This window comes from Lynx canadensis, chromosome B1, assembly GCF_007474595.2.
Source record: "Lynx canadensis isolate LIC74 chromosome B1, mLynCan4.pri.v2, whole genome shotgun sequence".
Classification (NCBI taxonomy): domain Eukaryota; kingdom Metazoa; phylum Chordata; class Mammalia; order Carnivora; family Felidae; genus Lynx; species Lynx canadensis.
In genome coordinates, this window is record NC_044306.2 from 43,302,232 (window position 1) to 43,326,739 (window position 24,508).

Sequence of the window (24,508 nt, forward strand, 5' to 3'; positions counted from 1 at the left end):
TAAAAAAACTCTGTGCAGGATATGAATGCTAAAATTACAAAATGCTATTGAAAGACATAAATGAAATAAATGAAGAGACTCACTGCATTCATGGGTTGGAAGACTCAATATGTCAAAAATGTTAATTCTTGCCAAATTGATTTATAGGGTTAATACAATGTCTATCACAATACCAGCAAACTTGTTTGTATTCATGAAGTAATTTAGTCCAAAATTTATATGAAAAAGCAAAATATTTACTATAGTCTAAAAATCTTGAAAAAGAGTAAAGTAGGAGGAATCATGGTGGCCTATGTAAATGCCAATTTACAGGTAAACTAAGGAAAATAGGATGATATTGACAATAGTATAGACACATAGAAGAACTGAAGAAAATAAAGAACCCAGAAATATTTCCACAAAAACATGCCCCATTGACTTTTTGACAAAGATGCATGAGCAATTTGATGCAGAACAACCTTTTATATCAATGGTGTTGGATCAAATCACTTCTTCAGTCAAAAGAATGAGGCTTGATTCATTCAAGTATCACACCCTACACAAAATTATCTCAAAGTGAACAATTAAATGTAAATAAAAGTATAAAGCTTTTAGGTCAAAAAAAAAATAACATGCAATCTTGAGGAACTAGGGATACATGGAGTTCCTAAATTTGATACCTAAGCCTCCATTCATAAAAGGAAAAGTTGATAAATTAATTCTCAGCAAAATTAAAATTTTCTGATCAATAAGAGACATTATAAAGAGGATGAAAAGACAAATTACAGACTGCAAATAAATATTGGCAAACCACCTATCTGGCAGAGGACTTGTATTTAAAAATATATAAACAACTTAAAAACCAACAATAAAAAACAAACCAATCCAAGTAGAAAATGGGTAAAGGACATTAATAGACAATTCATTTCATGAAAATATGTTCAATATCACTGGACATTAGGGAAATGCAAATTAAAATTGCATGAGATATCACTACACGTCTATCATAATGACTAAAATTTAAAATCTTTTTACTTCTAGTTGTTTTTTTTTTCAGAGAGAGAGAGCAAGCAAGCAAGGGGGAGGGACAGAGGGAGAAGGAGAGAGAGAATCTTAAGCAGGTTCCATGCCCAGCATGGAGCCAGATGCCAGGCTTGATCTCACAACTGTGAGATCTTGACCTGAGCCAACATCAGGAGTCAGATGCTTAACCAAATGAGCCACTCAGGTGTCCCTAAAAAAAATTTAAATACTGATCAAATGGTGGCAAAAATGCAGACACTCCATCTTTCCTACATTGCCAGTGGAAGTGTAAAATGGTACAGACACTCTGGAAAATACTTGATAATTAATTTTAAAAAACAAACATACTTACCTTATGACCTAGCAATCATATTCCTGGGCATGTATCCCAGAAAAATAAAAATTATGTCCACAAAAAAATTTCACATGAATGTTCATAGAAGCAATACTTTAAATAGTTAAAGACTAGACAAGGTAAAGTGTGAGAACATGTAGAGCTGGTGTTTCTTTGTGGGAATGTGGTTGTTTAGAAATTCAATTTCTTAAATAGATTTCAAGTGATTGAGATTTTCTATTATTTCTCCCCTCAATTTTGGTAAGTTGTCCTTTTCAGCAAAGTTGTCATTTCATCTAAATTACCAAATTTATTGACATAAAGCTTTCATAATCCTCCAAAATATCATTTTATTTTCTGTATGACTAATCATGTCTCCCTACATCCCTAATATTGATGGAATTTGTTTTTGTTCTAGAAGAGTCTTACTAGGGGTTATTAATGTTAATTAGTCCTTGTAAAGAACTAAATTCTGGCCTTTAATTTTTTCTATTCTTTTTCATTTTTCTATCTCATTGATTTCTACCCTTATCTGCATTATTTCTTTCATCTACTATGTTTTAACCCTTTGTAAAGTTTTGCATTTGGTATAGGAAGGCAAATTAATTTAATGGCAACCTTTCTTAACCCTCTTGTTTCTGAGTTTTAGACCTTGGGTAGGGAACTGGGGTGATAAGAGTATCTCTTACTCTAAAGCTTGATCTGTCCTCCTAAGAATCAGTCTTTCTGATCTCAGTTGAATGTCTGGGTGTCAGCAAAGTCACCCTACTCTGTCCAGGCTGAAGATACAACATCTCCCAACACTGTTTGACCTTTAGTATTATCTCCATTTTACACTCTGCCCTTTAGTAGAGTTTTATCCAGCACATAGGCAGGCTAATCTTTAGTCAGGGACATAAGGACAACTCCCCTCCCCATAAAAAATCATACGTCTCATGGCCCCTCTTCTCTGGTCCTGTGTCATGCCAGTTCCAGCTGCTTCAGCAGTGCTGAACTCCAAATTCTTCAAGTTCTGCCTGGTTCCAACTCCCTATGCTCTGGTTAAGACTTTATCCTCAGTCAGAGGGCCAAGTTGAATGTGACTCATCTTCTGGGCTTTCTTTTCTCTCAGAGAAAAAAAATTCCTGATCAGCCTATTGCCAAATGTCTAAAAATAGGAGTCTCATGTATTTTGTTCTGCTTTTTACTTGCAGATGGTAAAAAACAAAACAATGTTGTACTAGTTATTTTTAATTTCATTGTCTCTCAGTTGCAATGTGGCAATAGAATCTGACCCTTCACTTGCATTTACTTCTTCCCAATCATCTGTTCTCACAAAATAAATATCTCACAGACTAAAGCTAACTTTCTCACATACTTAAAATTTCTTGACTCCTATCTGCATTTTGGGAACAACACAAACTCCTATGTTTCACATGTGAACCTATTCAGATTCTATACTCAACATGCTTTTGCATCCTCACTTTCCCTTTCTATAAGGCAGTTCTTTCTATAAGGTCATTCCACACAGTAATTCCCACTACTTCCTCCTCTGCTCAGGCCCTACAAAATCTCAATTAAAATGACTCTGGGGAAAAGCCAAGATGGTAGAACAGCATGAAAGTTTTTTGTGTGTCTCGCATCCATGAAATACAGCCAGACCAACATTAAACCATCCTGCACACCTAGAAAAGTGATCTGAGGATTAACACAACAATCTGCACAACCTGAACCACAGAATTCAGCAGGTATGCAACATGGAAAGGTGAACTGGGGGAGAGAGAAGCTACGGAGGACAGGGAGCTGCTTTTGTGTGCAGAGAGAGGACGGAGACAGGGGGAGGAGGGGAATATGGGAAAAGCACCCCACCAAAAGCAGCTGGAGATAAAGTGGAAAAGTGGAAACAGCCATAGTGACTGAACTAAAAAGGGAGAGAGGAGAAAGGAGAGGGTTTAAACTCCATTAAGACTATAAACAGGGGGAGTGCAGGGTCTGAAACTCCACAGCTAGATACCTGGCAGTGCTCTGGTGGGAAGGGCGAACCCCCTGGAGCAAAGTGAAGCCTGGGGTTCTTCAGGCCACATGGGGGGAGGTGGTTCTCCTGCTGGGAGGACATCTGGTAGAGGCTGTGTGGGTTCCCCAAAGGCAAGGGCCCAGTGGACCCAGGAGAACAACCACATTCACTGGTGCTGGAACAACATCGTTAAGGGTGAAGCATGGTGTCAGATGTGTGTTGTGATTTTCAATAATCCCTCAAACTGTGCTGCTACACTATCACACAAACTTTTTCTGGGGCGGGCTGGCACCAGGCCACAGTCTCTAGGCATCGGCAGCAGCATGTTCCCACAAACATCCTGGGTGCAGCCAGCACCCAGCCATTGCACGGTGAGACCCTCCTGCAGAGGGGAAGAACAGGTCAAAGCCACAGTCCCTCAGAAGTAACAGGTTGGGAAAAATAGCTGCATCTGAGACAAAACTCAGGAAGGAGACACTGCCTGGGGCTTGGTCATGGACTGTGTAAAAACGGGGAGTGGACAGAAGCCAAAGACAAAGGATGGGTGCACAATTGCTGTTCAGGGAGAACACAGTTCCAATACTACAGACTGGGTAGCTGGGTGTGCCATTTTCACCACTCCTGCGCATGCACATACACACCTACAAGCACCACAAAAATCCACCCCAGTAAGCTAAGCAACACCACCTAGTGGAGAACAGAGTCATTACTCTAAGTCATGCCCAAATGGGCAAACCACTCCTCAGGAACACAAGTCTCTCTGCCTGCTTAGTGTATGGACTATAAAGCGCATCATAATTTGACTTCTAGGGGAAAATGAAGTAATTTCAGTCGTGTTTCACTCTGTTCGCTGGTCCATCTATTCAATTTCCTTTCTTTTCTTTTTTATTTCTTTTCTTTTTCTTGAATACAGAAAGAGAAAAAATTAATTTTTATTTCCAATTTTTGTTAAAAATACTTTTAATTTTTTCTACTATATTTTCTACTTTTGTGTAATATTTTCAAATTCTATTTTACTTCCATCAATTCATTTTAGTCTACTTCAGTGTATCCATTTATCAAAATTTCAAAGAATTTCCTTTTGTTCTTTTTCTTTTCTTTTTATCTTTCCCCTATTTTCTCTGATCTATCAAGCCCCTTTCAACACCCAGACTAAAGATATAGCATCATTTATTCCATTTGGGGTGTGTGTGTTTGCTTTTATTTTTTTAATTTTAGTATTTCCTTAATCTTATTTTTTTATTTTAATTTAATCTAATTTAATTTTAATTTTTTTATTTACCTCATTTTTTACCTCTCTGAGGGGAGAAAAGATGAAAAAATAAAAACAAATAAATAAAGACCAAAAGCAACAAAGACTAGAAAGGACCAGAGAACACCACCAGAAACTCCAACTCTACAAGCAACATAATGGCAATAAATTCATATCTTTCAGTACTCACTCTAAACGTCAATGGACTAAATGTTCCAATAAAAAGACATAGGGTGACATAATGGATAAAAAAACAAGATCCATCTATATGCCATTTACAAGGGACCCACTTTAGACCTAAAGACACCTTCATATTGAATGTAAGGGGATGGAGAACCATCTATCATGCTAATGGTCAACAAAAGAAAGCCAGAGTAGTCATACTTATATCAGACAATTTAGTCTTTAAAGTAAAGATTGTATCAAGAGATGAAAAAGAGCATTATATCATAATCAAGGGGTCTATCCACCAAGAAGACCTAACAATTGTAAACATTTATGTGCCAAATGTGCCAGCACCCAAATATATAAAGCAATTAATCACAAACATAAAGAAACTCATTGATAGTAATATAATAGTAGGGGACCTCAACACCCTGCTCACAGCAATGCACAGATCATCTAATCAAAACATCAACAAGGAAAAAATGGCTTTGAATGACACACTGGACCAGATGGACTTAAAAGATATATTCAGAACATTTCATCCTAAAGCAGCAGAATATACATTCTTCTCCAGTGCACATGAAATATTCTCCAGAATAGACAACATACTGGGACATAAATCAGCACTCAACAAGTACAAAAAGACTGAGATCATACCAGGCCTGTTTTCAGACCACAACACTATGAAACTCCAAATCAACCACAAGAAAAAATTTGAAAAGGTAACAAATTCTTGGAGACTAAAGAACTCCAAATACTTGGAGAGTAAATAACATCCTACTAAAGAATGAATGGGCTAACCAAGAAGTTAAAGAGGAAATTAAAAAGTTCATGGAAGCCAATGAAAATGATAACACCACAACCCAAAACCTCTGGGACACAGGAAAGGCAGTCATTAGAGGAAAGTATATAGCAATCCAGGCCTTCCTAAAGAAGGAAGAAAGATCTTAGATATACAACCTAACCTTACGCCTTAAACAGCTGGAAAAAGAACAGCAAATAAAACCCAAAACTATCAGAAGACAGGAAATAATAAAGATTAGAGCAGAAATTAATGCTATAGAAACAAAAAACAAAACAAAAAAAAAAAAAAAAAAACAGAACAGATCAATGAAACCAGAAGCTGGGTCTTTGAAAAAATTGACAAAATTGATAAGCCACTACCCAGTTTGATCAAAATGAAAAAGAAAAGGACCCAAATAAATAAAATCAAGAATGAAAGAAGAGAGATCACAACCAACACAGCAGAAAATAAAAACAATAGTAAGTGAATATTATGAGAAATTATATGCCAATAAAATGGGCAATCTGAAAGAAATGGACAAATTCCTAGAACCATATACACTACCAAAACTGAAACAGGAAGAAATAGAAAATTTGAACAGACCCATAACGAGTAAAGAAATCAAATTAGTAATCAAATATCTCCCAAAACACAACAGTCCAGGGCCAGATGGCTTTCCAGGGGAATTCTCCCAAACATTTAAAGAAGAGTTAACACCTATTCTCTTGAAGCTGTTCCAAAAAAATAGAAATGGAAGGAAAACTTCCAAACTCTTTCTATGAAACCACCATTACCTTGATTCCAAAACCAGACAGAGACCCCACTAAAAAGGAGAACTATATACCAATTTCCCTGATGAACATGGATGCAAAAAATCCTCAACAAGGTATTAGCCACCCGGATCTAACAATACATTAAAAAAATTATTCATCCCGACCAAGTGGGATTTATACCTGTGACGCAGGACTGGTTCAATATCCACAAAACAATCAATGTGATTCATAACATCAATAAAAGAAAGGACAAGAACATATGATCCTCTCAATAGATGCAGAGAAAGCATTTGACAAAATACAGCATCCTTTCTTGACAAAAACCCTCAAGAAAGTAGGGATAGAAGGATCATACTTCAAGATCATAAAAGCCATATAAAAAGACCCAACACTAATATCATCCTCAATGGGGAAAAACTGAGAGCTTTCCCCCTAAGGTCAGGAAAAAGACAGGGATGTCCACTCTCACCACTGTTATTCAACATAGTATTAGAAGTCTTAGCCTCAGCAATCAGACAACACAAAGAAATAAAAGACATCCAAATTGGCCAGGAGGAGGTCAAACTTTCACTCTTCACAGATGACATGATATTCTATATGGAAAACCCAAAAGATTCCACAAAAAACTGGTAGAACTGATTCATGAATTCAACAAAGTTGCAGAATATAAAGCCAATGCACAGAAATCGGTTGCATTCCTATACACCAACAGTGAAGTGACAGAAAGAGAAATCAAGGAATCGATCCCATTTACAATTGCACCAAAAACCATAAAATACCTAGGAATAAATCTAACCAAAGAGGTGAAAAATCTATACACTGAAAACTATAGAAAGCTTATGAAAGAAATTGAAGAAGACACAAAAAAATGGAAAAAGATTCCATGCTCCTGGATAGGAAGAACAAATATTGTTAAAATATCGATACTACCCAAAGCAATCTACATATTCAGTGCAATCCCTATCAAAGTAACACCAGCATTCTTCACAGAGCTAGAACAAATAATCCTAAAATTTTTATGGAACCAGAAAAGACCCCAAATAGCCACAGTGATCTTGAAAAAGAAAACCAAACAGGAAGCATCACAATCCCAGACTTCAAGCTATACTACAAAGCTCATCACAATCCCAGACTTCAAGCTACACTACAAAGCTATAATCATCAAGACAGTATGGTACTGGCACAAGAACAGACACTCAGATCAATGGAACAGAATAGAAAACCCAGAAATGGACCCACAAACATATGGCCAACTAATCTTTGACAAAGCAGGAAAGAATATCCAATGGAATAAAGACTGTCTCTTCAGCAAGTGGTGCTGGGAAAACTGGACAGCGACATGCAGAAGAATGAACCTGGACCACTTTCTTACACCATACACAAAAATAAACTCAAAATGGATGAAAGACCTCAATGTAAGACAGGAAGCCATCAAAATCCTCAAGGAGAAAGCAGGCAAAAACCTCTTTTTGACCTCGGCCACAGAAACTTCTTACTCAACACATCTCCGGAGGCAAGGGAAACAAAAGCAAAAATGAACTATTGGGACCTCATCAAAATAAAAAAGCTTCTGCACAGCAAAGGAAACAATCAGCAAAATTAAAAGGCAACCAACCAACAGAATGGGAGAAGATATTTGCAAACTACATATCAGATAAAGGGTTAGTATCCAAAATCTATAAAGAATTTATCAAACTCAACACCCAAAAATCAAATAATCCAGTGAAGAAATGGGCAAAAGACATGAATAAACACTTCACCAAAGAAGACATCCATATGGCCAAACTGACAGATGAAAAAAATGCTCAACATCACTCATCATCAGGGAAATACAAATCAAACTACAATGAGATACCACCTCACACCTGTCAGAATGGCTAAAATGAACAACTCAGGAAACAACAGATGTTGGCAAGGATGCAGAGAAACATCTCTTTTGCACTGATGCAAACTGGTGCAGCCACTCTGGAAAACAGTATGGAGGTTCCTCAAAAAATTAAAAACAGAACTACCCTACGAGCCAGCAATTGCACTACTAGGCATCTATCCAAGGGATATAGGTATGATGTTTCCAAAGGGCACATGCACTCCAATGTTTATAGCAGCACTACTGATCATAGCCAAAGTATGGAAAGAGCCCAAATGTCCATTCGTGGATGAATGGTTAAAGAAGAGGTGGTATATATATACAATGGAGTATTACTCAGTAATCAAAAAGAATGAAATCTTGCCATTTGCAATTATGTGGATGAAACTAGAGGGTATTATGCTAAACAAAATTAGTCAGAGAAAGACAAATATCATATGACTTCACTCACATGAGGACTGTAAGAGACAAAACAGATGAACATGAGGGAATGGAAGCAAAAATAATATAAAAACAGGGAGGGGGACAAAACATAAGAGACTCTTAAATAAGGAGAACAAACAGAGGGTTCCTGGAGGGGTTGTGGGAGGGGAGATGGGCTCAATGGGTAAGGGGCATTAATGAATCTATTCCTGAAATCATTATTGCACTATATGCTAACTAATTTGGATGCAAATTACAAAAATAAAATTTAAAAATATTTTCCAAAAACAAAAAAATAAATAAATAAATAAACAAACAAATAAACAAAATGACTCTGTGTTTTGGGGTTTCTTATTTTTAGCTCCTTAACTCACTTTCCCTCTAAGACCTCTAAACTTGTCATAGTTTAAAGGACCTGTTTGGATAGGAGATTCGAGTTCCAAGTTTGAAAAGTAGTTGTTCTATTCAGTCTGCCTTCCTACTAATTGCCCCCTTATATTTGGGCTTCTAATCTGTTTGCCCAATAATTCTGTGGGGTAGAAGGCATTCTTTTGCTTTCCACCAACAGCGCTTTAATGATATATGTATGTATGTATGTGTGTGTGTGTGTATATATATACACACACACACACATACATACATATAAAAACACATAAATCTACAGAACACAAAGCAAAACTTACCTTTATAAATGAAGAATCTGGATACAATGTTCCTGATTTGTTGTATGCATACACAAGGAAATGAGGGTCTAAAAATGACCTAATTCAATGAAAGGAATGACACTTCACTGTAATAGTAATATAAACACAAGCAAAATCATGAAATTAAGCATAATTTACATTCAATTTTACAGTTTCAAATATCCAAAAATTAAATTGAGCCATCTCTCCATTATCTCATTTGCTTTCTGACAGCATATTTTGTATATAGGAAAACATAATAAGCAGTATAATCAGATATCAGTAGGGAAATCATAATGACATAGATCTATGTATAATAAAAACCAGGACTTCCAGATTCCCACAACAAATTTTCTTTAAGATCCAACCATCAGTAAATCTCAGGACATAAATATATTTGCTAACAAGTAGCCATGGATTGATAAGAAACAAAAAATATATGCTTTTTATGATAGTTTTCATGAAATTATGCTGTGGTAAAAACAACCTCAGAATTCTCAATGCCTTAAATCAACAGTGAATGTTCTTTACATGTTTATTGTCAACTCCACACTATCTTCATTCTGGAACCTGGGAAAAGACATACCTCCTACCCGCTGAAACATGCTTTTCTTGTAGCAGAAGAGGAAAAGAAATTGTAGAAGCACACAATAGTTCTTAAAGCCTTTTTTAGGAGAAGACTAGTGTTTTGCTCAAATTTCATAAGCTAAATGATCTCTACAGACAAACCTCACATAAATGGTACCAAAGTGAAATCTTACAGAGAAGATAGCGATTCTTACGGAACAATCTGACACCATTATTTATTGTTGAGAGAACTGGGGTTTCTCAAGGATTCCAGATATCAAGGGGCAGTTCAAGGCCAAGAGTCAAAGAAGGACTAGACCATTCATGGAGTGCATACTTTCACCACTACTTCTCTTTCCAGACCTCCTTCATCTTTGCTCATTCCTGACAGCTTTCTCTTTTCCTCAATTTAAATAACAAAACCAGAGGGCTTCCCAGAAAAAAAAAAACTGATATTTATCAGCTCATATTGCACACATATTCAAGGACATCCCAAATATTCTGGGTTGGTTTATATGCAAGTACCTAGAACACAAATTCTGGCACAAGGGCAGAGCCTCATTTTAGCAACTAAGCATGGAAATGAAGGTGGTGGAAATGGAAACCCAGAATCATATCCCAGGAAAACGAAATTCAACAGATTTCTGAAAAGCATAATTAAAAGGAGAACATATTTGCAAATGACATATCAGATAAAGAGTTAGTATCCAAAATCTATAAAGAACTTACCAACTCAACCACCAAAAGACAAATAATCCAGTGAAGTAATGGGCAGAAGATATGAATAGATACTTTTCCAAAGAAGACATCCAGATGGCTAACAGACACATGAAAGGATGCTCAGCATCACTCATCATCAGAGAAATACAAATCGAAACCTCAGTGAGATACCACCTCACACCTATCAGAATGGCAAAAATTAACAACTCAGGAAACAACAGATGTTGGCAAAAATGTGGAGAAAGGGGAACTCTTTTGCACTGTTCATGGTAATGTACACTGGTACAACCACTCTGGAAAACAGTATGGAGGTTCCTCAAAAAACTAAAAATAGAACTACCCTACAACCCAGCAATTGCACTACTAGGTATTTATTGAAAGGATACAAAAATGCTGATTCATAGGGCCACATGCACCCCAATATTTATATCAGCACTGTCAACAAATAGCCAAAGTATGGAAAGAGCCCAAATACCCAATGACTGATGAATAAAGAAGAAGTGTGGTGTATATATATATATATATATACACACACACACACACATATATATATACGCACACACACACACAATGGAATACTTCTTGGTGATGAAAAGAATGAAATCTTGCCATTTGCAACAACGTGGATGGAATTAGAGTGTATCATGCTAAGCGAAATAAGTCGGTCAGAGAAAAACAAATATCATATAATTTCACTCATACGTGGAATTTAAGAAACACAACAGATGAACATAAAGGAAGGGAAGGAAAAATAAGATAAAAACGGAGAGGGAGGCAGACCATAAGATACTTTTTTTTTTCAATATTTATTTATTTTTGAGAGAGAGTAAGAAAGAGACCGAATGGGAACATGGGAGGGGCAGAGAGAGGGAGACACAGAATCTGAAGCAGGCTCCAGGCTCTGAGCTGTCAGCACAGAGCCCTACATGGGGCCCAAACTCACAAACCGTGAGAGCATGACCTGAGCCAAAGTCAGAGGCTTAACTGAGTAAGCCACCCAGGAGCACCCATAAGAGACTCTTAAATATGAAGAACAAACTGAGGGTTGCTGGAGGGGAGGTGGGGGCAGGGGGAGAAAAGGGCCAAATGGGCTATAGGCCTTAAGGAGGGCACTTGTTGGGATAAGCACTGGGTGTTATATGTAAGTGATGAATCACTGGGTTCTACCCCTGAAGCCAATACTATGCTATATGTTAACTAACTTGAACTTAAATAAATAATTTTTTTTAAATAAAAGGATAAAAGTTTAGTTTGCAAGTTTATTCATCCTGGGTATAAAAGTATACTTTTGCTTCTACACAAAACAACAAAGAAGTCTGCTTAGTGAAATAAAAAAATACAAATGACCATTCAATGGAAAACAACATTCAATGTAAGGAAAATGAACAACAAAAGGGAAAAAGGCAAAACTTAAAAGCAAGTTCCCTATGAGGTTGAATGAAGAAATTGATTACAGAAAATAATGATTATTTAAAGCAAAGTTAACAAGTTAAAAAGTTAATAGGCTTTCAAAGCATATCATTTAAGAAAAAAAATACTCAAACTAAAATGATGATGACAGTTAAAAATAATTTAATAAATGTCCCAAAGAGAATTTGTGTGCTGAGAACAGAATTAGAGGCCTAGTCAATAAACAGAACACATTTACTACCAAATAGGTAAAAAACACAGCCAAAATAAAGATGTAAAAATTGTTGAAGGAAAACCTATACTATAAAGGGCAGATCCATAAGACCCTGGATGAGACCATATATTTCCATAAAATGTTTTAAAATGTGTATGATTTGGGGTGCCTGGGTGGCTCAGTCGGTTAAGCATCCGACTTCGGCTCAGGTCATGATCTCACAGTTCATGAGTTCGAGCCCCACATCAGGCTCTGTGCTGACAGCTCAGAGCCCGGAGCCTGCTTCAGATTCTGTGTCTCCCTCTCTCTCTGCCCCTCCCCCACTCATGCTCTGTCTCTCTCTGCCTCTCAAAACTAAACGTAATAAAAAAATTTTTTTTAATGTGTAATGATTTAAAACTAAAGTGAAAAATTAAGGGGCGCCTGGGTGCTTCAGTCGTTAAGCGTCCGACTTCAGCTCAGGTCACGATCTCGCGGTCTGTGAGTTCAAGCCCCGCGTGGGGCTCTGGGCTGATGGCTTAGAGCCTGGAGCCTGCTTCCGATTCTGTGTCTCTCTCTCTCCCTGCCCCTCCCCCATTCATGCTCTGTCTCTCTCTGTCTCAAAAATAAATAAACGTTAAAAAAAATTTTTTTAAATAAAATGAAAAATTAAGGGATTTATTCAATTATGAGAACAAAAGGGACATTTGCAGATATGAACAGGTTTAGAAAGCAACCCATCTGAAGAAAATAATCTGAAACTAGTCTAACTAAACAATACAAACTAAACTAATACAATATTGCATAAAATTGCAATAAAAGGAAAAAATAAAAAGAGAGCAGAAATAAAACTTGGAAAATGCAAAAACAGTTGGTAGGTAAAGAAACTGAAAGCATTGGATTTACATCATAAATGTAAAAAGAATTTTTAAAATTATACAGGAATATTATAAATTCAAGATGTGAGTGACACAAGTGAGGAATCTGAGAACCTATGAAAGAAAATATGAATATAATGATTATATGAATATTTCATTTTTTTAGCAATAAATCCCACAAACAAAGGAAGAAGACAATAAGTAAGCTGGATAGTATGTTTGCAACATACAGAACGTATAAAGAGTTAATATCTACAGGAAACAAAACTTCCCACAGATTGATCATGGGAAAAAAAAAAAACAGAAAGAAAAGCAGAAGGATAAGCCATAGATTGAAAATAAATAACCCAAAACAAATGAATAGAAATAACAATAAAATAGCATTTCTTATGCATTAACAAAAATAAGTGAGTGAAGATACTTATTTTATTGAGAATGTAGAGAACAGAAATGTTTTTGAATTATTGGTGTGAGTGAAGACTGGTATAAATCCTTGGAAGTAAAAATTAGTAGCATACAGCACTCTTGACAATTGTATCATTTATTGCCCTTCAATTTCACTGGAGCCCAGAACATCATGGCCAAAGATAGCCACAATACAGCTTTTCTTGCTATAAATATATAGGTTGACAAATAACAAGTGAGATATATTTATTCGATGGCTACATATGTATTTACAATCAATGAACCCATTCTGCACAAATCTGTATGAATGACTCTCAAACAAAGATGTTATGAAAAATTTTGCACAAAAAGCACAGCCTCAAAACCAGAAACACACCCAGTAACATAATTAGTATCTATTGCTCACACTTCTGGGTCAAGTGTGAGTAGACTTAGTAGTTCTGCTAATGGCGGCTGGGCTTGATCAATGGTCTGGGATTCAGCTGAATGTTGACTTATCTAGAGATGATTAGGGCACCTTGGCTGTGCCCCACCTGTCTCCATCTCCCAGCAAGTTGGCCCAAACATATTCTCATGGGGATGGCAGACAAACAAGATGGAGAGCAGGAACGCAGGGGAGCTTTTTCTTTTTTAATTTTTTTTTTTTCAACGTTTATTTATTTTGGGGACAGAGAGAGACAGAGCACGAATGGGGAAGGGGCAGAGAGAGAGGGAGACACAGAACCGGAAACAGGCTCCAGGCTCTGAGCCATCAGCCCAGAGCCCGACGCGGGGCTCGAACTCACGGACCGCGAGATCGTGACCTGGCTGAAGTCGGACGCTTAACCGACTGCGCCACCCAGGCGCCCCATGGGGAGCTTTTTCAAACCTCTGTTTAAATCAAGTCAGCTAACATCTTTTTGGCCAAAGTCACATAGCCATAGAATGGGCTACATGATTTGCAGGGCCCGTAGTGAAATTAAAATACAAGCTCTCTTGTTCAAAAGTATTAAGAATCTCAGGGAAGCAACAACAGAGAATTAAACCAAGTACAGAGCATGTCTAACCATGGAGTCCTGGAGGACCATACACCCATGAAGTTGGCCTTGCACAGATAAACTCATATCCAAGGGCTGGGAGTGGGGAGGCTGGGGTGTGATGCATATATTCAACCTCTTGATGATAGGAACTCAAAGTTACATGGCAAAGAGTGAAGATAAAGGCAAAGGTAAAGAATTGGGGTCACTTTAGTGGTCCACCATATTAAGATAAATTATATAGAGAAGTATTGTGCCATTTATGTGTATTTAAAGTAGTACTCAAAACATGATGATTATTTTTTTTAATTTAATTTTATTTATTTTGAGAGAGAGAGAGAGAAGCAGAGAGAGAGGGATAGAGAGAATCCCAGGCAGGCTCAGTGCTATTAGCTCAGAGTCCAATGCAAGGCTCAATCTCATGAATCTCCAGATCATGACCTGAGCCAAAGTCAATAAATCAAGCAAAACATGATTATTTTTATTAATCTCTAGGCATACAGATGAATAAGGATAAAATCATGACACTAGAGTATGTGTCAGTATCATAACTGTGATTAGCACTGGGCAGTGAAAGAACTATTTCTGGAAATTGAAATGATAGATTTCACTATTACCTGTCATGTACACCTTTTAGAAAAATAGATAAATAAAATGCTTACATGTGTGTCTTTCATGATAAGAAAATAATTATATTATTCTCAGAATTTTCCTTTTTTAAATGTCTAATCCTTCAAAAGAAAAAAGCAAATATAAAAAATATTGGACTAATATAAACCATGGACTTTGGGTGATAATGACATGCAGGCTCATCAATTATAACAAATATATCACTCTGGTGGGGCATGTTGATAATGGGGAGGCTATATATGTGTGCGGGGAGGCACAGGGTATATGCAGAAACACTCTGTACCTTCCACTCAATATTGCTGTGAACCTAAAACTGCTCTGAAAAATAAATATTAAATTAGAACCAGGAAACAGGAAAATGAAAATAGTTGATTAATTGTTTAGATAACTTATTTAGGGAAATACAAATTGACACAAATGTGCAGTATAATATTTTGGCACATCTTGCATGCTTTTGAAAATCTAAACTGCTACTGTCTTCAGAAACTGGCATTATCTCTCAAAATCCTAATATAAAATGTGAGTAATAAAGAAGGTTGGTCTGGACATTATACCAGTAACTACATGCAAACTGCTTAGAAATATGTCTGGTAATTGATATGTGCCCCATAATGTCAGATACTTTTGTTGTTTTGTTGTTATCATTATCACTATTATTACTTTTATTCATACTTCCTGATCCAGAAACACATTTCTTGATATCAGGCCTACAAAACAAAATCTCTATTACATAAAAACACACATACAAGGATGTTTATTGCAGGCCTCTTTAGTGACAATCCCTGGAAACAACCTCATTACCTATCAACCTGCCATACTACAGATGTTAGCTGTTAAAGAATGAGCTAAGATATATATATATTTATATATATATATATATATATATATATATGAAGCAAGAAAATGAACACTGTTATTAAATAAGACCTGCCAATCACAGAACAGTATTTCCATTTGTCTAAAAACAAACCATTTTTAGTAGGTTTCTACATATTTTATTTAAAGGAAAGGTGAGATTTAGAATAGAAAGAAAATGGTGGAAAGATACACACAAGGTTATTAATTGGTGAAACTGGTTTCTTCACAGAGTGAAAATTTAAGAGATTAAAAAAATGTCCATGTTGGGGCACCTGCGTGGCTCAGTCGGTTAAGCCTCCCACCTCAGCTCAGGTCATGATCTCACAGTTCATGGGTACGAGCCTCACATCAGGCTCTGTGCTGACATCTCAGAGCCTGGAGCCTGCTTCGGATTCTGTCTCCCTCTCTCTCTGCCCCTCCCTGACTCGTGCTCTATCTCTCTCTCTCTCTCAAAAATGAATAAACATTAAAAAAAATATTAAAAACATTAAAAAACATTCACAACATTTAAAAAAACATTAAAAACACTAAAAAAAACATTAAAAAAATTTTAAAGACCTACAGGCCAATATCCCTGATGAATATGGATGCAAAAATTCTCAACAAGATACTAGCAAATTGAATTCAACAGCATATAAAAAGAATCATTCACCATGATCAAGTGGGATTCATTCCTGGGCTGCAGGGCTAGTTCAATATTCACAAATCAATCAATGTGAGACATGACATTAATAAAAGAAAAGGTAAGAACCATATGATCCTGTCAATCGATGCAGAAAAAAAATTTTTTTAAATATTAAAAAAAAAATGTTGGTGTAATAGCAAGTAAAATGCTTAAAATCATGTATATAATCATAAAGTCATATATAAAATGACAGCATGAACAAAATTCAATATGGACAAATAAAGCTATTGCCTTAATTGTTACAGTTGTGGCTATATTGTAAAGAGTTATATAGACTAATTTTCATCTATCTGATATACATTAATTTTACATCATGAAATTAGAATTTGGCTCAAACATTAGACTTAAAATCTCAAGATGAAAACTTGGAATTCTAGTCTGACTTGAATCACAAAGATGTAACATGTTAAATATAAGAGTCATGCTCTTGCTTAGGCTCAACTTAGGGTAGTGACTGTAAAAATTTCAGAAACTAAAAACAACTGTATGAAAAGAAGAATGTCTACTTACTGTTTTTCAAGATGGAGAGTGTATACTTTCTGGTCAATTTTGATGGCATAAGTGACCTACAGCAAAGTATTCAGAGAGAATGTAATTATTAGAAATTCAAAATTCTTAAAATTTATTTACTCTTTCATATAAACATAGATCATATCACACATGTCTCAAAATAACATATGCATATATAAGTATATTGCTATCTTCTCTCCATCTTGGAATATATGACAGAATTAACCATAATTAAATTTCAATGAAATCAAGGAGTCTAAATCTGTTTCAAAACTAAGAGCATTAGTCATTAACATTTATTATCATAATGAAATTTTAACTTAAAATGGATACATTTAGAAATGTTGAGTAATCTTGGAAGAAACCTGAATTTCATTATCTTTTCTCTACTTTGCAATTTCTACCCCAAATAAATTGAAAATTAAATACAACATGGGTCCCCTTTTAAGATGATAGGAAGCGTCCCCAAGCTGTCAGAAGTGCTACCCACAGAATCTTCATCTCCCTGTCCTCTTTAGGAATTGCCTCAGCTGAAGAGGGTCACCTCACACCAACTCACAACTTTCTGATACAGCCCCCACTTAATGAGAAGCCCCCTCATTCCAACTCCAGATCTTGATGGGCCATGCCAGCTTCACACTTTGTTGAGACTCAGTTGAGTCTCTGTCTCCCCATTCCTGCTTCTTGTCATCCTTTCCACAGGCGCTCATCACAAGAGCGTACCTGCCTTCATGAGAATCCTCTCAAAGACCACATCCCAAAGAATCCAATTTGTGACATCATCATAAAACACACACATGGTTAATTTCCACATTTGCAAAATGTAGAAAACATGGGGAAAAGTGTGAATTTTGTTATTGAGCATGGTTGTCATTGGGTATAGTTTTCTGCATAAGTCATTTTAAACCTTCTATAGTGTTCCGTCTTTTATAACTTACAACTCTTGAAAAAGGTGTGTTGACATCTCCCCAAATTATTGTGACATTGTTTTTCTCCTTTTAATCTATAGTTTTCTTCAGTACATTTTTTGAATCTTTGTTGGTGGGTGCAAAGAGGAATAAAATTTACAAAATTGCAAATGATTGTAAAGTATGCCTCTATGTCATTTCAGAATATGACTTGAATTTGGGGTTGTAATTTCTTCAATCTCATCTATTATTGTTTAATATCCATTATGACTTACGATTTCTTCTTCAACCCATGAATAATGTAGAAGTGTATTTTTAAATTTCCATATACATTTTAAATTGTTTTAAGATTTAACTTAATTGAATTGTTACAAGATAAATACTATATTGTCAGAATTTGATATTTTAACATTTTTTCCTTGTTTTTGTCAATTTTGTTGAATTATCTGTATATTCTTGAGAAGAATGTGCATTATTTATTATATAGTTGAATTACAGCTGGATTAGAAAAACACTACCTTTATTTCTGGAGTTGCCTACAAGTCTAGATGTTCTGACTCTCTGTTGAGACAAAGACAGTTAGGTTTATAGGGTACTTTTTAAGGTTCAAAAACTCTTTTGACTAAAGTTAACTTCTTTAATGTTTCCCTAACCAGTTTGACAAGGTTGGCTTGGCTACTTAAAGCATCACTGAAAGCTTTTTAAGGAGTCCTCCAAAAGCCAAAATTCCTACCATAAGTCTCATTATTTCAAGCCAGAGACTCAACATGTTATAGGAACGCAGAGACTGGGTTCATATGAAGCTCACTGAGTGCTTCTGGAATTCCTGATATTTGCCTGAATTCTCTTTCTCTTGCTGCACTATACGCTTTGCCATTAAATAAGAGCCTTATGGTGATATCCCATAGAGTTTAGTGAGTCCAAACAAATAGCAGAGAGAAAAAACAATATATTCAATTTGATGGGTTCACTTCTATATAAACCCGTCAAATAAAATATTTTTGTTGTCCAAATTGTCTTTATGAATCCCTTTATGATTTGTAAACCAACATTTGAGAAAAACATTTTAAGATATCACTATGAAAATGGATTTGAAAAATTCTTCCTTTAGTGTAATCAGTCCTTATATGTGAGAGCATTTTTCTAAAAACATACAAATTTAGAACTGTTATATATTCCTAGTGAACTGAATATTTTATTAAGTAGCATGCTTATCTCTTATAATGGTGTGTGGGTATGTGTACTAAATGTTGGTTTTCTCCCGCTTTTGTCATGGATACTCGTGTTTGCTTTTGGTTAGCATGTTCCCAGTATATGTCCTAAACATTTTAAATTCTCTGGGTATTTGTTTGGGTGTAATAGCTTTTATGAACACATATTTACTGGATTGTGTGTGTGTGTGTGTGTGTGTGCCATAAAAGGAGACAAACAGACCACTCAGTCTATAAAACCCACCCCAGCGTCTAACAGTTTTCCAGTTGGCAATTCAATGGTCCTCTCAGATATTGCTACAGAGGTTCCAATCCTTGGATTCCTATCATATTCCCGTGTGTCTTTACATCAACACATCTTTCTTGAAAACAAAGTGTCCTAACCAAAAATAATTCATATAAAAAGGGAAGACAAGGGGCACCTGGGTGGTTCAGTTGGTTAAGCGTCTGACTGCTGGGCTCAGATCATGATCGCACAGTTTGTGAGTTCAAGCCCTACATCGGGCTCTGTCCTGACAGTTTAGAGCCTTCTTGGGATTCTGTGTTTCCCTCTCTCTGTCCCTTCCCTGCTTTTTCTCTCTAAAATAAATAAAACTCTTTTAAAAAGGGAAATCAAAATCGGTAAGAAATTAACAAGAAAAAAAAGATTCAAATAGGCAATATATGTAAAAGCATCTTGTCTTAAGACTTAATTTAAAAATGCCAATTAAAAGTGAAGCATTCATTATACTTATCACATTGACAGGAACGAGAAGCCGGGAGTGCCTGGGTGGCTCAGTTGGTTGAGCATCTAACTCGATTTTGGCTCAGGTCATGATCTCACAGTTTTGTGAGTTCAAGCACCACATCAGGCTCTGCACTGACAGCACAGGGCCTGCCTGAGATCCTCCTTCTCTCTCTCTCTCTCTCTCTCTCTCTCTCTCTCTCTGCCCCTCCCCCGCTCACACTCTGTCTCTCTCAAAATAACTTAAAAAAAAACAAACAGGTATAAGAAGTCTGAACCAAGCCTGCAAAAACCCTCAAGAAGCATTATTATTCTTTGTTAATGAAAGTTAACTACAATAAAACTTTTCTGATAGATATTTTGTAATACGCATCATTTAAAAAAAATTTTAATGTTTATTTATTTTTGAGAAACAGAGCATTAGCAGGGGAGGGGCAGGAAGAGTGAGAATCCAAAGCAGGCTCCAGGCTCCAAGCTGTCAGCACAGAACCCAACACACGGCTCAAACTCAGGAACCACAAGATCATAACCTGAGCCAAAGTCAGACACTTAACCAACTGAGCCACCCAGGTGCCCCTGCACCATTTTTTTAAAATGGCTTGCCCATTGATCCTACGGAAATGACTACCAAGAAGGTTTATAAAACTACATGTTTAAATCTGACAAACAATAATGTTACATCCATATGTGAATGGCTATGAAAAATGACAGTTTTATTTATTATCATAAAAGTATACTCTAACTTTATAAATAAATTAAAAGCCAATTATCACACTCATATATTATTACTAAAATTATATGTGCAGGTGTGTGCATATCTCTAAAAATTCATTCAGTTCAAATTTACTACCTTTAGAAACTGAGGCGGACATTCACTTTCTGAACAACTCTGTCCTGTCTAGACTTAATTTTACAATGTACTTGCTTTACTTTTTAATCAGATTTAAAATAATATCACTTCCATTTTAACAAACATATACGCCTATATATGCAAATATAGGCATGAAGAAATTATATACTGTCATTTAAAAATTTTTTTTAATGTTTTTATTTATTTCTGAGACAGAGAGAGACAAAGCATGAGCAGGGGAGGGGCAGAGAGAGAGGGAGACATAGAATCTGAAGCAGGCTCCAGACTCTGAGCTGTCAGCACAGAGCCCAACGCAGGGCTCGAACTCACAGACTGTGAGATCATGCCCTAAGTCAGCCGCCTAAACGACTGAGCCACCCAGGCACCCCATATATTGTAATTTTAAACATTATGTTAAATAAATTAAATAAATAAATAAATAACATAAAAAGTTATGTTAAATAAAAAGTAAATGTTAGTGTAACCTCATTTACACAGAATAAATATTTAAATATACATATTCTGTTAAAAAAAAAAAGTCCAGTAGGCTATATATATCATTTTGTGTGATAGGGATTTGGGGCACTTTTTTCTGAGTCTGTGTTTTAAAAATGATTCATAACGTTCATTGGAAAATGAGAAAAATCAAGACACAAAATTTCAAAGGAATATGTGCATGGGCTGATTTGGGTCACGCAGTCCAGTAAAAATAAAGCACTCAAAAAAGAAGTGATTTCTTAATTACATGAGTTTCTGAAACTTCACCATCGGTGTTTGTCTCTATCTTCCGTGGCACTGTAATTTGTAGAAGTGATGTTTCAGGATCTGCAGTAAGGAAAACACCTGTAAGCATTCCCCAGTGCCTGCCAGCATCCTCATTCTTCAGTGGTCCTGTCACATCACATCACTCTTTGAACTTCCACGAACTCACTCTCTCTCTCTCTCTCTCTCTCACACACACACACACACACACACACACACGCAGGTACGTTCCCACCACGGAATCAGACTTCGTGCATTCCAGAAGAGGCTACCTAGAAATGGGACGTGACCCTACCACCTTCCAGAGACACTTTGGGACTTGCTGACCTCAGCCCCAATAGGTGAAGAGCTGCTCTGGAGGCCCCACCTCCCAGAAGCTGCTCGCCCCCTCCTCCAAGTGCAGGGTCAGGCACGTGAGGACAACTGTCCCAGTCCTGTTCTGAGCCCTCCCAGCAGCAGGCCCCGCAGGATCCTGACTCTAGGCGGGCTCTGACAGGACGCAGGGCTCCCCCCAGCCGGGCACAGGGTTCTGGAGCAAGCTTCTGGAGCCCGCCACGCCCACAGGCTCTGCGACAGGTGACCCTCTACGGAGCAGGTCCTACACTCACGATGGCCGGCGGAGGTCAGCCGGCCCAGGCCTGAGAGGATCAGCAGGACAGGCAGCATTGCGCGTCCTGCCGGCCTTGCCACGGTGATGGCGGTTGGCTGCGGAATGGGGGCCGCTCGCGCGCTGGGCCCTGACCTCCCGGCCTGCAGGGAGCGGGGGCAGAGCGCGCGGCGCGGGCAGGGCAGGCAGCAGGGCGATGGGGGAGGGGTCGCTGCTGTTCCTCACGCCCCGCCCGCCCCGCTCCGCGCGTTCTGCTGACCTGCGGGCACAGCCGCAGCCCCAGGCGCCCACCCACCGCCCTCTGGGCTGTGGAGGCACAAAGCAGCCTGGCTTGGTGCACAAGTGGGTTTGGGCTTGGGCTTTATTTTCCAAATGCGGATATCTGAAACACATTTAGGGATTACATAAGGGTCATAAAGTGAAGTTTTCTCCTTTGGAAATGGACCATCTGGTGGTGAAGTGCTTGGCTGTATCAGTGGTCCACGTGATCATTTTCTGGCACAATGACTGAATTACTTTAGTGAAGAAAAACAAAATGGAAATTCACAGTATGGTTAGTAGCAGACGGTTGCATGTTTTAACCGTGGCTACTGCGGTATTTCTATTTTAAGTCTCAGGTCGAAACAAACACACGTGCACACACATAAAGAGTGTAAAAAAATCGTATAAATAAATTCTTCTATCGTAGATAACTTTGTTTCTTAGAAAACCCTTTGGTTAAGGAAATTAAGTAAAAGTTAATCCCTCATTATGGATTAGCAGTTTAAGTATCAGACCAAAACCGAAAAACAAATCACAACTGTGAAATCCTGTAAGAACAACTTTATTTTCCTATTATTTTATTTATTCCATTGTGAATAACTTGGCTTCTTGGAAAAATCTGTGGCTAGTAAAAGGTTAAATGTAAACATTTTCCCCATTGGTATGACATTCACACATGAAAACGGAATAACTTGGAAAGAAATTTCATTTTTTGGCTTAATATGCAAGTTGATGACTTGCATGATTTCAGTTTTGCCAGGACTTTTTTGCCAGACAATTCTCAAGTTGTCCTTCCATGGAATACTTCTGCTCACATTCCTTAAATACAATATTTATCCACAAAACAAATGATTTTCTCAATTTGTAAAAAGAAAAAAAATGTAACGGAGTATATAGCCTTTTAAGAATATATATATATACCTTTTTCATATTTTTCCTAAAACTACTTTTAGTGTCTATTTATCAAGAAAATATTGGTACAGGTAACAAATGGTAACAAAAGGGATTTAACTTAAAAATAGCAATTTTGCATATTTCACTAAAGTACTTATAGCCTAAGCATTTAGTTTTATTGTGGTCCTTGGTGTATACTGTATTCATTTAATTTACTTGAATGTGTCTATGTACCTTAAAATTAGTATTTCATCTTTTTGTCAAATTATATAAAAAATGAGGGAATTAACATCAAAATTATGTTGCTCTTAAAGTAAAATTTCTCCCTGATTGTCTATAACTTGATAAAACCAAAAGGGAAATATATACTTATTATCTAAATTCATTACTGTATTTGCATTGTTGGTATCAACTGCTAATTTTTCTGGGCATGATTCATAGGCATTCAAGTCATTTGAATTTAATTCAATAATTTTTATATGCTTATTACAAGCCTGAAACCAGGCAGATATCAAATTATGTGTGACACCGTCCCTATCTCCAAGTGCCTCAGAAACTAACAGAAAACTGAATGTGTATAAGAGATACCATAGCTAGAAATAAAAAATTCTTTGGGAATAAAGCTAATATAATTTTGTTTACTTTACAGATATCAAGTGAACCTAGAGGTGGTTATAACAGTTGAGATGTGAGCCATATAGATTTGTATGGATGTTAGTGAAGTTTAGGACTTTATTCTTAAATATATCATCCAAGAGTTTTACTGAAAATAAATGATGGATTTTGTGTTAGAATGATAACTTGTAGGGGTTCCTGGGTGGCTTAGTTGGTTGAGCATCTGAATTTTGATTTCAGCTCAGGTCATGATCCCAGGGTTATGGGATCAAACCCTGAGTTGGGTTTGGTAGTGAGCATGGAGCCTGCTTAAGATTCTCTCCCTTTCTCCACCTCTCTGCTCCTCTCCCTTGTGCTCTCTTTCTCCCTCTCTCTCTCTCAAATAAAAAAAAATGATAACTTGTAATAACGTGGGGATGGTAAGATTAAATAATGACAACTGGAAGCAATAGGTTCATTGAGGGGAATTTTTTTTTTGAAGGGAATTTTACATAGCTTAGGTCAAAAATGTTCTCAGCCTAGGATTAG

At 36.8% G+C, this 24,508-nt stretch overlaps 1 protein-coding gene across 1 annotated transcript in view; it reads right to left on the reverse strand.

Moving 5' to 3' along the window:
* LOC115511480 (A disintegrin and metallopeptidase domain 3-like) overlaps window positions 1–22,302 on the reverse strand; it is a 119,322-nt gene extending 97,020 nt beyond the window's left edge. The window contains exons 1-4 of the mRNA XM_030311872.1: window positions 22,206–22,302; window positions 21,587–21,666; window positions 17,149–17,204; window positions 9,277–9,355 (exon numbers count right to left, since the gene is read on the reverse strand). Coding sequence (XP_030167732.1) covers window positions 9,277–9,355; window positions 17,149–17,204; window positions 21,587–21,666; window positions 22,206–22,269 — 279 coding nt within the window. The 5' untranslated portion in view covers window positions 22,270–22,302. The remainder of the gene's footprint in view (window positions 1–9,276; window positions 9,356–17,148; window positions 17,205–21,586; window positions 21,667–22,205) is intronic.
* Between the last annotated feature and the right edge of the window lie 2,206 nt (window positions 22,303–24,508).